At 37.4% G+C, this 16,235-nt stretch overlaps 1 protein-coding gene across 1 annotated transcript in view; it reads right to left on the bottom strand.

Moving 5' to 3' along the window:
* Positions 1-15,915, bottom strand: part of cdc34a (cell division cycle 34 homolog (S. cerevisiae) a) — a 24,619-nt gene extending 8,704 nt beyond the window's left edge. Inside the window, exons 1-4 of the mRNA XM_016273764.1 lie at positions 15,413-15,915; positions 6,240-6,326; positions 565-662; positions 224-358 (exon numbers count right to left, since the gene is read on the bottom strand). Coding sequence (XP_016129250.1) covers positions 224-358; positions 565-662; positions 6,240-6,326; positions 15,413-15,598 — 506 coding nt within the window. The 5' untranslated portion in view covers positions 15,599-15,915. The remainder of the gene's footprint in view (positions 1-223; positions 359-564; positions 663-6,239; positions 6,327-15,412) is intronic.
* Positions 15,916-16,235: the final 320 nt, after the last annotated feature.

The following is a 16,235-nucleotide window of genomic DNA, read 5'->3' on the forward strand; positions in this document are numbered from 1 at the left end:
GAAGTATATTTATTATTCAAATTATTTCGAATTTTGTTGCCGTTTTTGTATGCTTCGTTTAGCTTGTGTAAAACATCTAGCCTATTATTCAATTGGTGTTTTTTGCACAGTCGGCTCAACATCATAATGTCTGTCAGCCATCGGCGATGGATGATGGCATCGTCTATTGGCCCAACCCTAGTAAAAGATGTGAGCGTAAATGGATAAAAAGGGTTTCTCGAACCTGATGATCTCTGCATACTCGCGGTCTTTCCCCTTGCTGTCCCTCCATTTGCGGTACATGACGGAGGCGTCCACGTTGGCAGGCGAGAAGGTGTTGGGCTCATTCAGCAGGGAGATAACACTCAATAAGATCGTTCTGAAAGGGATGCAGATATCAGCTGATTAAATTAAACTAATCACAACTGTTTGGCTTAATGATCTCAAACTGTTGAGGCGTAACCGACAAGAAAAGGCATTGTGCAAAGAATCACAAAGCAAACTGCACAATATACTGCTATTTGACATTGGATTAAGAATATGTAGAATATTGTCGTTTAATTTTATGAGATAATTTGTATGTACCTGACATTCTGTGTAGGGTTCCACCTCTCTGACGGCAGTTCTCCACTCTGGGGATCGTCCACTGGCGGGTGAAGTATGGAAATACATACATCGCCATTCTGAAATAATGTTGTTAAATATGGTTTATATCTTGTTAAATATCTGCTATGCTTACTTTTGATAACATTAAAAATTACGCTTAGTTTCATAAAATACGATAAAAAAAAAAAAGATGTAAATAATAGATTGTGAATAGGTATGAGTATCGTTAAGGTTTTAACGGTATTACTACTCTTACCGATACTGCTTATCGATCCGGTACTTGAACGGTATTCTTATATATATATATATATATATTTTAGGGGTGTGACAAGAGAGAGGTGGTGAAGATATCCTCGCGCAGACCTTTCAGATATATTTGCATTACACTGGCTCGTTCACCAGTGGTGGTATGCAAGATATTTTATTTCACATCAGGCAAGTGGCCACATAAGCGGGAAAATTACGCAGTGTAGCCTTTATCCAGACATAAAAACAGAATTCACAGTTTAACAAGCAATGTCAAATTTTGAATGAATTAATCAAAAGTAGGTCATTACACTTCAATCAAATCACAATATGGACTAGTATATCTGTAAATATTAAGCCGCAAAAGTCAATTTAAATATGAATCCTGCACGTTCTGCCTGTCTCTGTTAATGAATGGCGCAGACGCACGGTTTCATTTACTACACACATACTGAAGCGCGCCTGACGCTTGTTGATTTTAGCGTCTGCCATCTCACTAAATGAGGACGTAAACACATGAACATCTCCAGAACTGCTCCGAGAGTCACTTCATGAGCATTTTAGCGTTTGATTTGAGTAAAACTACAGTCATATCTCATACACAGAACTGTAAAGGTATTCACGACAACCTGTCAAAATAAAATGAATTTGAAGACATTGTGCCTATAACTATTTTTCAGTAGAATGTACATAACCTACTAGTACTACTCCTACTACTAAAATGAAACGAACATTATATTTTAAGGAATAATCACACAACATTTCTTCCATGTTTTAATTTTAATAGTAAAAAGTAAAAAAAAAAAAAAAAATATTTGCTTAAATTTTCAATAATTAAAAGAAATTAAATTAATGTTTTATGCCTTCATTTGATAACCAGAAAAATGTAAATACACAGAATTTCTGAGGGGGAAAAAAATGTATAATGCTACTTTAAGTAAAAAAAATTTTTTATTGCATTCAAATAACTAGACATGCTAAAACACAGAATTTGGTAACAATAAAAAATATAAATAATATGGTGAGAAATAAAACATTTCATAGAGCCCTAAACATGTAATTTGTTAAACTTTTAATAAATTGATGTGAAAATTTATAAGTTTCATGATTTTAATTAATTAGACATGCGTTTTATTTTAATAACATTTAATTTAACTATTAAAAAGGAGTCGAGAAAAATTCAAACTGAAAAAAACGGAATCCAGAAAAATTCAACAAAAAACAAACAGAACTTGGAAAAAAATAAAACTGAATTTAGGAAAAAATGAAACGGATTTCATAGGGCCTTAACTATCCCTCAGCCTTGCTGCGCCCCCCAGTTTGGGAACCACTGCTTTATTCTTTTAAATGGATACTTTAATCGTGTTTTTAATATATTTTTTTATTAAAGTGGAAATCAGTTTACTAAATAATGTAAACTTGACTGACTGCTTCAATTCCACTTTAAAGGGATATTTGTGTTGTTTATTATTTATACTATTTTTAATGTTTGTGAAATTACTTGCCTGTCAGTTGAGTTTGTGACAAAATATTTAGCAGTGTTTACATGTTTATTACTGCATAAAATGTATTAAAATAGATGTTTAATTTCATAAAGTACAAGTTGATTTCAAAATGCACCTACATTTTTCAGTTGAATAAAAGACTATTTTCCCCTATATATTTCATCATTGAGGATTTCTTAAAAAAAAAAAAATCAAAATCTCGTCTCGTTCTCGTGAACCCAGTCTAGTGTCTCGTCTCGTGGGATAAGTGTCTCGTCATACCCCTAATATATATATAGACACAAATTAAGAGCTGAATTAACATTGCTTTATATTCTGAAATGTAAAATAAATATTTAATGAAATAAAACATTAATTTGTAAATGCACCAGTGTGCAGATATTTTTAGTGTTTTATATACAGTGGGTACGGAAAGTATTCAGACCCCCTTAAATTTTTCACTATTTGTTATATTGCAGCCATTTGCTAAAATCATTTAAGTTAATTTTTTTCCTCATTAATGTACACACAGCACCCCATATTGACAGAAAAACACAGAATTGTTGACATTTTTGCAGATTTATTAAAAAAGAAAAACTGAAATATCACATGGTCCTAAGTATTCAGACCCTTTGCTGTGACACTCATATATTTAACTCAGGGGCTGTCCATTTCTTCTGATCAGCCTTGAGATGGTTCTACACCTTCATTCGAGTCCAGCTGTGTTTGATTATACTGATTGAACTTGATTAGGAAAGCCACACACCTGTCTATACAAGACCTTACAGCCGCTTTTCTGACATAATTTGTCGCATACGTGCTTTGCATACATTAGGCATGTTTGGCTTGAAGCACCGCTGTGCAGAATGATCAGTGTATGTCCAAGTACCGCGAGAGTGATAAGAGAGTAGACGGATCCTTATGCTTTCGCGGTTGATGTTATACTCTCATCCTGCACAGCGCTGCTTCAAATCGAACCCACCTAATGGCAGATAGAAGCGAGACGCGAGTATTTAAAAATGCTCCAACTACTTTAAAAGCCGACATCTGGCCACATTTCGGCTTTTATGAACAACCTGAGCACGACCTGAAAAAGACACACGCTGTGTGTAAATCATGTCACGCACAATGAAATATGTAGGGGGTAGGGATGGGCAAATGAAGCACTGAGGCTTTCCTCTGACTGTTTCAGGAAAAGATTCAAAGCTTCGTGAAATAATTTGTATTCTTCATATTACTTATATGACTGGGTATCTAAAATGTAACTGAATAAGTCCAAATTAAAACTTATTCGTAAAGTAAGATCTGGGGGATCGAACATTGACACGCAAAGTGAATCGCGCACGTGACTAGATAGAAAGTGAAGCGTCATTTGTCACGTGATTTCTCTGACAATTAACAACACAACACAAGCTTCAAATCGAGGCTTCATCTAGCACGCCCATTTATTCTCGACAAGCTCCGATGCCTCGGTTCAAATGTCACATCACTAGCAGGGGGTAATACCACTAACTTAAGAAACCTGCTTTTCTGACATAATTTGTCGCATACGTGCTTTGCATACATTAGGCATGTTTGGCTTGAAGCACCGCTGTGCAGAATGATCAGTGTATGTCCAAGTACCGCGAGAGCGATAAGAGAGTAGACGGATCCTTATGCTTTCGCGGTTGATGTTATACTCTCATCCTGCACAGCGCTGCTTCAAATCGAATGAGGCTTTCCTCTGACTGTTTCAGGAAAAGATTCAAAGCTTCGTGAAATAATTTGTATTCTTCATATTACTTATATGACTGGGTATCTAAAATGTAACTGAATAAGTCCAAATGAAAACTTATTCGTAAAGTAAGATCTGGGGGATCGAACATTGACACGCAAAGTGAATCGCGCACGTGACTAGATAGAAAGTGAAGCGTCATTTGTCACGTGATTTCTCTGACAATTAACAACACAAGCTTCAAATCGAGGCTTCATCTAGCACGCCCATTTATTCTCGACACAAGCTCCGATGCCTCGGTTCAAATGTCACATCACTAGCAGGGGGTAATACCACTAACTTAAGAAACCAGGTCAGGTACAGTTCATATATCTGACTGCTTGTATCTATTGACAATAAATGTGAAGTCAAATTTAAAATTGAGGATGCAGTGCATTGTCAATGCATTGTGATGCATCGTGATATCAAATTGAACAGAATCGATGACATGATAATCGTAACCGACCCGAACCGTGAGACCAGTATAGGTTCACACCCCTACTGTTCAGGTAAGTAATATGGTCAACAAAAAAAATCGAATGAAGTAATCAAATGTAAATGAACACTGCATAGTTTCCACTGTATGAATTGATAGATTAATGCTTATTAAAGCTAACGTTATTCAGATTGAGAGCTGTGAGTGATTTTCTTTTTGCATTTTGTTGTTTGATTAACACTGATGGCCAAAGCGCCAGTCACTGCTGCCACTAAGACAATATTGACGCACATCAGATTTTATCCCAACAGTTCACGTCCATTTAAGACACAAACGGTGTTTAAGTGGATACTCTCCAAGCTGGCCATTTTGACATATTTTGTGTGTATTTGGTCGCTTGGATGTGCACCCGAAGCCCAAAGTGTATTTTGCTTGTCTAGTTGCAGTCCGTATTGGAGCGTGCGCAGTGCGCGCACACATTTCAGTCTTGTGAACAGAGTCTCTTGCACGGATTATTGTGCTTTCAACGTTTCATCAAACATGTCCCACAATTTAGCCACAGTAAAGACGGCATTTTACAACAATCACGACTGTGCTAATTCTGACGTTAAGTTTTTTTTTTTTTGGAGGAACAAATGCGCACCGCTGTTAAGGGAAGGAAGTTGCGCTAGACGAAACGCAGCACGTTTTTAATAGTCTTCTTTTTTTATAATCATTAAAGCCAAAATCGCAATAAAAATCTTAATATCACAGCCACAGGCTTAAAGTGTAAGCAAATGTTTGAATGTTTAGTTCTCTCCTCGATCATAATTAAACGGGGCTTTCATGTTGCACATGCTGTAGCTCCTCCACGCGAGTGCGATCTCGCTTCTGAATTGCGAATAGCAAAAATGCATCACAGATAAATGTCTGAATATTATTGCATATAAAAACAGCTGATGACTCTGGTGAGACAGACATTGCAAGATAATGTCTATATACCAATAACAAATGTAGGCTGTGTGTTTTCTTAATCTCTCCAGTACCGACAGCAGCACCGCTAACGTCAGAGCTTATTGATACTTCGGTCTTTCATAATTTAGCTCCAGGGCCCACTTAATACTGGGTTTCGGTACCCATTCCTAATTGTGAATAATCTATTGACCCCCCCCGCCAGTTAACATGATTCAGCTTAAATAACTGAAATTGGCTTTTAAATTACATATAAGTTCAATATTTGTTATTATAATAACATTAACATTCGTGTTTAAAAGTCTAAAGACCAATAGTAAATTTTTTCCTCACTTATATATAAAAAAAAAAAGTTAGATTATGAGCATTAAAACGGAGTAAATTTCAAATGTTTTTACATTAATACTATTATTATTGAACTGCTTTTTATTGAAAAGCTTTGAAGCAATTTTTATTATAAAAAAAGCACTATATAAACGAAACTTGACACCCGTCGAAATCTGTATATTACTATATCCATATTTAAAATATAGTGCATTCAATTTACTACATTCAGTTTCTCTTTTAAGGTAACATATTTGCTAGTGTCAAAGCAATTATGATTGTCAAATTTGGTGAATTAATTTCCTACATTAATTTACAATAAAAAAGGTAACATTCATAATGAATATTATTATTAATATATTTTTAAGTTATTATAGTGTAACTAAATTAAATTTAAATGTTATTTTATCCAAACAAATGCTGATCACGCTGCAGTGTGATTGGGTTTGTGTAGGCTAACCTCATAGATGTTGGGATGCCACATCTTGGTAAGGAATCTGAAGGCAGGAGGAGAGTACGGGTAGTCGACAGGGAATTTGATACGTGCCTGGAAGAAATAACACATGCATTAGGGAATGGATGTAATGGCACATTGTTTTCCAATGATACGTGATGAAACACAGAGCCACTCAATGGAGCAATGCAACACCAATACCCAAGATCTCAACCGGTGCTGTATAGCTTTGTCATTCAACTACTAAATACACCTCCATGACACATTTAGATGATGTATTCATTGGTTAAGTGGTAAAAAATATGGGTTTACTGCAAGAATACCTCATGCACCAACAAATAAGATGAAAAATCAAGTGGTACCCTTAGTATGTTTTTCATTTGAGAATATCTGATTTAACTGAAAGCCTGTTACAGTTAAGCTACCATCTGCAACGCAGCCAAACAACATATAAACTGATTTGTGGCACGGGCTGCTAATCCGTCCTTTATTTGGACCGAAGACTCCAAGCATGTAGAAAAACACACATCCTCAACATGTATAAATACTAGTTGAAATTGTGAGCTCTACTGTAGGCTTCACATGGGTGTTAGCGGACAGAACTGCCAACACAAGTATCCAGGTTTTTGGTGGTTGAGGTAAAACGAGCCACTCTTTAAGTTTCTATGATATTTTAGTCCATAGATATGGCTAGACATGGATTAACAAGTGCCATTAATAATTTTTGTAAATAAAAATCAGTCAAAAAAAAAGTCCAAGGTTACATTTGGATTTATTTTGAAATAACAATATAAAAAGGTGTATTATTCTTAATAACACTTATTAAATGTAATTTCTGTTGATAAACACAACAATAACGATAGTAATAGTGTATTACACATTATTATTACATTATTCTTGTTAATAATAATAATCTTTACATTTAATAATATTAAAGTATATCAAGTAGGGATGTAACTTAACTGCGAGCCGGTTGAAAATGGATTCAAATACGTGACTATTCATATCGGTTGAGATGCCAAACAAATCGCAATACAATTGGAGTAGGTGTTTATATGAATGTATCTCTGAGGGGAACTGACTATCTTTAGAAAATTTTAGGTGGTATTTTCTTTTCATCTTGCCTCTGAACAATGCATATTAAAGCAGCATTCATAAGCGCAGCTCTGCTTTGTTTACAGCGGCAACCCAGGAAACACTATCACTGCTGTTCATAAGCGCCATCTGCTGTCAGAGAGTGAATCTGCGTCTCATTCAGCTCGTCTGCGGTTTCGTTCAGATGTTATATGTAGTATAGTTTCACAAAACTAAAAGTCAGACCATTCTGTTTTTGCTTCAAATTTCAAAATTATAGTCTAATTTAGATTAAAAACAACTCATGCTGAATGTATGCTGCATCTTTGTTTGGATCATGATTAAAATGCAGTGGTTGCCTCCCATTTTAAATGGAAAGAGCACAAAACGAGCTGCGCAAAACCACGTTCATATTCGCGCGATTTTTTGCGCAGCTCGTCTGTGAACAACGGCTCTGTGTAGTTAATGCTGCTCCATGTGAAATCCTGCAGGTGAGGGAGATTTACCGCTGATTACAGAACCGGTTTTCTGACAAGATGCGCGTTAAATAATCGCATGCGATTTATCGTGCAGCCCTATTTCAAATGCATAAATAATTTTATAAGATTAATGTTTTACATATTTTAAACATACAAAACTTTTAAATGACTAAACCACCAGTAGGTGGCAGCAAATGTTTGATTTAATGAGGGAGTCATTTATTCATTCATTCAACTGATTCATTCAAACGCTGATTCATTCAGAAACGAGGCAAGTGACTGTCCTTATGAATGGGCCACTGAATCATTGACTCACTCGATTCGCTCAAAAATGTGGATTCATTCAGTAACAAAACACTGCGGTGTTGCTCGGGGACACACAACAGTTCTGGCTGAGGCTTTGATCAGAACTATTTTTGAACTGTCAATATTTTGTCTAAAATCTAAAGTCACTTAATTTTAACTTCTTGTTTATTGAAATACTATTGTATAAAATCAGAGTCACAATAGTGTTGATATTGATATCCGGGGAAACAATGTTGCTTATCTAAATCATATTTTATAAATATATTTTTTTTTCTACCGCAGTATGAATCTATACATTTCTGTGAGTTACTTTGTGTGTTGTCTCTCTTACACACTCACTCAGGCTGTGCAAGCCTCATCTGGCACGACATAAATACATTATCAGTCTCCGTTTACACTGAAAGCAATTAAAATTAGAATCGACATGTTTACACGTGACTGAGTATGCGCGTTGCTGTGATGTCATTGCCGGTGTTGTGCCCACTTACGACCCCCTGCTGAATTATTACCCCCCCTCATTCAAGTCGCTACCTGATTGCCTAATCCCTCCCCCACCCCTACTCCTAAACCTACCAATACTAGGGGGGTAATATTATGGCGGGGTGTCAGAATTGGGCACAACACCAGCGCCGCAGGCAATAAAAGGATCGGCTGGCCGGTCAGTCGGTGCATCTCGAATTACTTGTTATTAGTATTAAGAATAATAATAATAGTAATAATAATACTTAAGATTCTATTATTTATTATTCTTATTGATAATCTTAACAGTGTTTATCTATAAGATAATAGTATTATCTTAATAAGTGCCAATTATTATAAACAAATACCTAGAGGAAACCTTAAGGTGATGATACACGGGGCAACTTTGAGCAATGTTGCTTGGGCACTTTCCCATTGAGAATGGGCAACAAATTTCTATCTGGATACTTTAGATCTGTCGTAGGCCCTGTCTCTCACCTGCTTTAGAGTCTTGTGGAAGCGGAATCTCAATAACCCTCAATATCATGGACCATCATTCAAACATTAGAGTTGGCGGCACCACATTCAAGGTTCTGCCAAGGTCTGAACTTGTTTTACTGGCTTCAAAACCCAAACGATTACACACTGAATCTGTGACATGCATATCCAAGCATAAACAAACCTGTTATACATCCACTCAAATCCTTCACAATCTGTAGCAAGCTGAGCCTGGTGCCTTTCAGTACAGAGGGTGGTGGGCACACATGCATACAGACCACTCCACAACCCCCACAGCACACATTTGCTGATTTTGCATGGTCAGCTGGTGTGTGCTTCAAAGGCCCAGCTCTCGGAGGGGGTACTCTGGGGTTGGGACAACCGGCAACCAAACAAACACACGTACACACACACACACACACAGTGGCACCTGTACATATCAGGTGCTACTCGATTCTTGAAACCCAAGTAGTGTAGGGCAACTTTCAAGCAAGCAAGCCTATTAAACCTCAAGTAGGGATCCATGTGAGAAGGTAACGGTATTACGTTTCGCCATAGGCAGCTTACAGGAGTCCTCCGCCGTTGCACATGACCCGACACACACAAGCTCTTGTGACATCCTGTGTGCCGAGTGTCTTGCTTTAGCTACGTTACCTAATAACTAGATGAGAGGACTCAATTTAAAAGACTACAAAACTACAGATTTTTGCTTAGTAGTTGGTACGTACAATTTGGCTGGTTTAGGGCCGTTTATGATTTTAACGGTTGCATTTTTACATCCTTTGCAGGTGCAACATTAACAGTCTATCAGATTGTGTAACACACCATAGCTAAGACTTTGGTACTAACGGACTGGTTGAAAGCTCTTATGGCTGTGTATGTTTTTTTAGTCGTATTTTTATAATTACTGCTTGTGCAGCATCAACAGCATATAAAACAGTACAATATATATGATAACTAAGACTTTGACACCAACCAACCTGTTAAAAGCAGATGTGGCAATTTATGATTTTTACTGATGCATTTTTACAATCAATGGCTTGCGCAACATCAACAGTCTATCAGACTGTATGATATACGACATAGCAAAGACTTTGGTACCAGTCGACCTCATTGCTCACCGAACACAACTGCGAAGCAAAATTTCAAACGCGGACAAAACTTCGAGCCGGGACTCGAACGTGGGATGCCCGAAGCACAACAACAAAATTGTTTTCTACCTTAAATTCTCACAAACTACTCGCAATTCTTCTCAACACCACAACCATAAAAGCAACAATGATTTCAAAGCAAATTCTCCCAACCACGACAACAAAAACCCAATGTGGCTACACATCTGAGAAGTTGCGTCTCTAAATAAATCTTCTAAATAAAAACTTTACATTCAGTGAAAAGGAAGTAGACATTTACATTATATGATTCCTTTATGGTTTGTACTAGTGCTGGGGGGTATGACCAAAAATTTATATCACGGTATTTTTCAAAATTATACCAGTTTCACTGTACATGACGGTATTTTTTTTTTCATGCCTGACCGGGTGTTAACCATATTTTCCACTGATTGAGAAAGGAAATACTGCAGTATATTGACTTAGAATGCCCCATTTTACTGTCATGATGAGTGAATATTGTAAAAAAATACCTCACTAAATAGTGACTAAACATGACCCCTTTTAGTAAATTTTAACCAGGAGTTTATTTCATTTATAATCGCGGCATCGTCTGATAAAATCAACATGCATCTACACTAAAGAGCGGCTATGCGGTTGTTTTGGCTATATTACTTTTTTGTCTCATGCAGCACACTGTCTGCGTCCGAGTAACAAACGGAAAAAAAAAGAGAAAAAAAACCTTACCTGTGATATTAACAGACGAACTACGCTCATATTTATAATTCCAAACAATCAGTAAGCGACAGGTGCTAGGAATCGCTGTTTTGTACTCATTTATTGACGAGTCGGCTGCGGTGCGGCCAACTGAAAGCGCTGCTTCTCTGCACAGAACAGACGCCGAGAGAGGTGACACAAAAATCTGCTAAAAGGGTCTGAAAGTTGCTAAATCTAGTGCTAAAGTCGCGCTCGTGTGTGTGAGAGACGTGGGAGCTGATGGCAGGTGGCGGTGGATATTTGTGGCAGTCAATGTGGATGAGTTCTTCGGTGTCATCACGTTCTATTAGTTCTACAACTTCAGTTTTGGAACTTTCATGCTTAGTAACACATAAAGCTGTTCCCTCACCACAGTGCAACAGTGAAAAGGGACCCCTTTCAAACAGTGTCACGTTCCGAATGTTGTTTAAGCGACATGCACCGGTATTGCGGTATTTTAAAAATGAATATATCCTAACAAAAATAAACATTGGTATTCAGTATGAACCATTATACCGCCCAGCACTAGTTTGTACCCACTGGCAAGATGAGTGCCGTACAATGCGCTACCGCTCAATGTTTCTGGACCAGCTGATTCAGCAGATGTTAAACTTCATGAACGAGCCAAGCACAGCATTTGCTTTACATGAGCAACTCATTCTGGAACACACTCATATCCGAGTTATGTAATTTATTTGGTTGAAGTGAAATGCTAATGACAATGTGGGCCTCTTGGAATAAACGAATTAATTTTTGCTCGAAAATCCCCGTCTTGGAGTCCAAACTAAAAATAAATCCCTCTCCTACAATCCCATTTGAAAGGAAGCAAGAGGAGGAGAATCCCATGGACATTGGGTTGGAAGGGAAATAAACCAGGCCACTGCTGCTCTCCTTGAACAATCTGTCCCTTTCTCCTACACCTCCTTCATTCTCATCTTCCGGTGCCTGATCTCGCTCCCTCCATCCCAAATAAAACATTAAAGAGGACAGGGAAATGCTGTCCTTCAGGGTAAACTACATGAGGGAGAGGCAGTCCCTGAGAGCCAGAGGTAGGAAGTTGTTCTTTTTAATTCCCACCATTGCTTCATTTGACACCAAAAGTTAGTAAGAATGAATTGGGATCCACTAGAAGCAGGTAATTAGTGGGCCATAAAGTTCTCTGTGAAGAACTTGAGCACATGTCGACTGATCCATCAGATTCATTTGTTCAGACTGTGCAGTCTTATATTTCGGTGTATCTACATCTGTTACCTTGCTGATAACAATGACAGCTGCTGTAACATTGGAGCAATGATTGACAACAGATTGGCTGCTGTCTCCCGGTTCAGTGGGAAAATCAATAATAAGCCAATAGATCACAGAAAAAAGTAGACAAATTAAACATGCACTTATCAATCACTTCATAATCGTAAATTATAATAACCATGCATTTTGATAACCGTTTTTTTCTTATTATGAAATTGTGTTAATTTAATACTCAATTTAATAACATCTATAACTGACTGTTTGATTTAACAATTTTCGCAGTCAGTTTTTAGCTACCAAATTGTGATTATATCCATTTACCAACGTTTATAATGGATTGCTTCATTTATTGATTTTCAGTCAACTTTTGATTATCAGATTGTGAATTGATCCTTTTTCCAATGTTTATAATACATATAATATACGAATACGTAAATTAATCTGTTTGCCAATGTCAATAATTGATTTCATAGATAAATTCACAGTGTGATATTTAAAAGTTGAATATGAAAAACGATAAACCAAGAAATCCATTATAAATATTGGTGTTGGTGAATAGATACATTTCACCTTCTGATATTCAAGTTGATTTACCATTTATAATAGATGGTTTGATTTAACAATTTTCATAAGTTTATTTTTGTTTATCGAATTTTTTAAAATCACCTGAGAGTCACATTCGGGGCCACAAAATATTTTGCCATTTCAAACTAAAATTATTTCTAGCTTCACATTGCACATTTCCTCTAGTTTTTCCCAGGTATTGTGCATGACGACATGATATATGGAACATTAAAATTGCTTCTAAATATGAATAAGACCAACCACAACTACATTTCCTTTTTAATACACTTGAGGTTTTAGGGCATGTGCCTGAACTGCACAGAGGATGTTAAACATGAAATCCTTCTCACAAAAGATTGTTCATTATTGGTTCTTAGTCATACCAGACATTTTGAAAGTGTTAAATTGAGTTGTTATTATGGGTTGACTCACTCCAAACAACTTCCAGGCACTAAAAGAAGCTAGAACAGGCCCAGTTAGTGTGTCAGTCTCTGGTTTCTGTGACACTCCATCAGTCTGGCGAGGGAAGGGGGTAACATGACTCGAGCTGCCAGGCTGAGTCAAGCACGGCCAAGCCCAGCTCACCTGCCACAGGCCCTGGGTGTGTGCATGCTTCACTGGAGCGACGAGCTGATCAGGAGCAAACCCTGATACCTGTCAGCTCAGCACCACGTGTAAGAACTTGAAGCCTGCTTAGAGAGATCCTACTAATGAGAACTTAATAACTGCGCCAAATCTCTCTTAGCTGGAAAATTGAAGCTAGCTACAGAGTGATGCTATAGGGGCGGCTGGCATGACCAAAATCTGACTATCACGAGATGAGTAGTTACAGGAACAATTTATCATTCAATTAACTTTATATTTTTGTCAGAAATTCAAAAAAAAAAAAAAAAAAAAAGTTTAGTCTTTATATAGCTCATCCAATTCTGATTGGATGAGCAGTGTTTAAAATCTATATAAAATGACTATAAAATGCACACTATACATTCTATGTTAATAAGTAAAAATTTGTTAAAATAATGAACTACTTGATGGAAAAATACCTAGTACCTGTTTATGGCACATATGGCATGTGTCTGTTGCAGAAAAAAAAAAAAATATATATATATATATATATATATATAAGGGGGTCTGAATACTTTCTGTACCCACTGTATATTAGTGTTTTTAAAGGTTAACTCTAGATAACAGCAAATGTAAAATACATTAAATTAAATAGGGAAATTGGCAGCAGTAACATTACATATCCAATACTGATGATACCAATCAATAAGAACAAAATAAAAAAAATTAAATAATATTAAACTAATTTGTTGTGAACAAACATAACATCAAAAAAAAAAAACAGGGAAAAGAATGCAGAAGGGAAACCTGTCTGTTTTGATGAATTAGAGTAGTGTGCAGGAAGTCATGGTTACTCATCTCTTCCTGTTGGAAGAGACGTTGAGAACGTCGCAGGGCTGACCTGCTTCCTTCCTCCCCACTAACAAACAGACACGGTTTTCCACATCAATGCAGGAAAACAACAGGAGAGAACTGAATTTTCACAGCCATGCATAGTCTTTACATTTCAGACAACAGGAAAGAGAGATTCTACTGGCCCATCAAATTTGCTTTTGGTTCCACCAGGCTGTGACTCAGTAGCCGCTGTTCCCAGCAGGTCGGTGGCCACTTGCTAACGGCATGATGTGTGGAGGTTGGTTGGCCAGCAAGCAAGCCAATGACACACAGGCACAGCTATGAAGCCGGCTAAATATAACTGCCATTGTTGTGGTCTGACAGAGTGACTTTGCTTGGACACAGCAGATATTTAGCAACAATTGGTTCAAGTAAAATATAATGTTACATGTTTGTAAGTGCAGCTTGAAGATCATAAGGGTTTCAAAACAAAAATCTTTGCCATTTTAATTAAATTTAGACTCATGTGTCATGACCAAGCTATTGACAGATGGAGCAACTGATGTTGTCCTGTTGACAGACACTGTTCAACATGTAGAACAAGTGATAAAGCTCCAAAAATGAAGCCATAGATTTTATAATATAGGTTAGGGATTTCATTGTCCATCCTGAGAAAACGTTCTTGTGGTTTATTATATTCGAAATAAACTCATACTTTGAACTTTAAATAGCTAACTTTACAACATTCAGTCGCTGTTCCAGTGAACCGTGTGTAAAAAGCAACTGATAGTAATTCTAGAGAACAATGAGGAACAATGGAGTAACTCTTTCATTGAGCACAGACCAAATTATGGACAAATGGAACGTTAGCGTTTAAAAATTAGAACGCCGAACGTTTCCTTTAATAAGACAGTAAGTTACAGCGAAAATAAATTCCGCTCGTGCCGTTTTTAGCCCAAAACTTTAGACGTTATTTCTTCCGTGGAACACAAAAGGAAATATTAGGCCTCTTTTTGTAGCAGCCAAGGTCACATCTTTTCTTCGTAGATTTCATTTTGTGTCCCACAGAAGACAGACAGTCAAAACAGGTTTGGAACAATAGAACTTTCATTCCTTTAAAAGCGAATGACACTTGAACATTGTCAACGTTTACAGAGGTCATAAACAGTTGTAATAAAACAGTCACTCTCGTTATCGAGTGTTCAATTTGACGTTGATACGCAGAATTAGTTTGTGTATAAAAACTCGTCAAATGACATTAAAAGAGAAGATACCGTCAGCCGTCACTCACCTTAAAATAACCCCCCTCATAGTGCGTATTCGGGGGTCCGAATATCGCGACTTCCCAGTTGTACAAATCCGACTCGTCGACTAAAGTTATTTTGAAGCCTTCAACCGGCTCGTCCTGAAGACTTTTCAGCTCCAACATTAAAGCTTTTTGGGAACTCGCAACATGATGGTGTCCACGCTGAGCCATATTCCGAAAACAAACGATCTGGCATCCAAAATTACCCAGCAAACAACTTTAGTTCGCTCGTTTTGCAAACGCCGCGGTTTGTTCAGTAGCCACACACGCTCAAGTCGCCCACGGCGCGCCAACAAACCCGAGATAAGTCACTCGATGACTGTTTACGCTCAGCTCGATTTGCTGTTCGCGTCGGGCATTTGAAGTCCCACGTTAAGCACCTGCCGTCGATATTAAACGTGTTAGATTAATCAAGCGTTCCGCTAGTAAATAAACGCGCAGCGCAGCTTGTTTTTCGGAGTCTCGGAGTCTCGGAGTCTCGCCCCCTCCCCCTGTGCCAGCGCGCGGCTGAAGATACGCCTCCTGCAGCTTAACCTCACGACTGAAACACAACACAAGGAAATATTGCAACAGCGCTTAAAGACAGTGTATACTGCTACGTTGACTTTTTATTTCAACACTGGGTAAGTTGTCAAAAAGCAACTTGCCATTAGATAACCTTTTAGAAAAATACTGAAACAATTACCAAAAACATTTTCTGAAACAGCAAATCTATCTGTCTGTCTGTCTGTCTATCTGTCTATCTATCTATCTATCTATCTATCTATCATCTATCTATCTGTCTGTCTATTTTCCGTCTATCTATCTG

Source organism: Sinocyclocheilus grahami, unplaced genomic scaffold, assembly GCF_001515645.1.
Source record: "Sinocyclocheilus grahami isolate Dianchi unplaced genomic scaffold, SAMN03320097.WGS_v1.1 scaffold81.1, whole genome shotgun sequence".
In the NCBI taxonomy this organism is placed as follows: domain Eukaryota; kingdom Metazoa; phylum Chordata; class Actinopteri; order Cypriniformes; family Cyprinidae; genus Sinocyclocheilus; species Sinocyclocheilus grahami.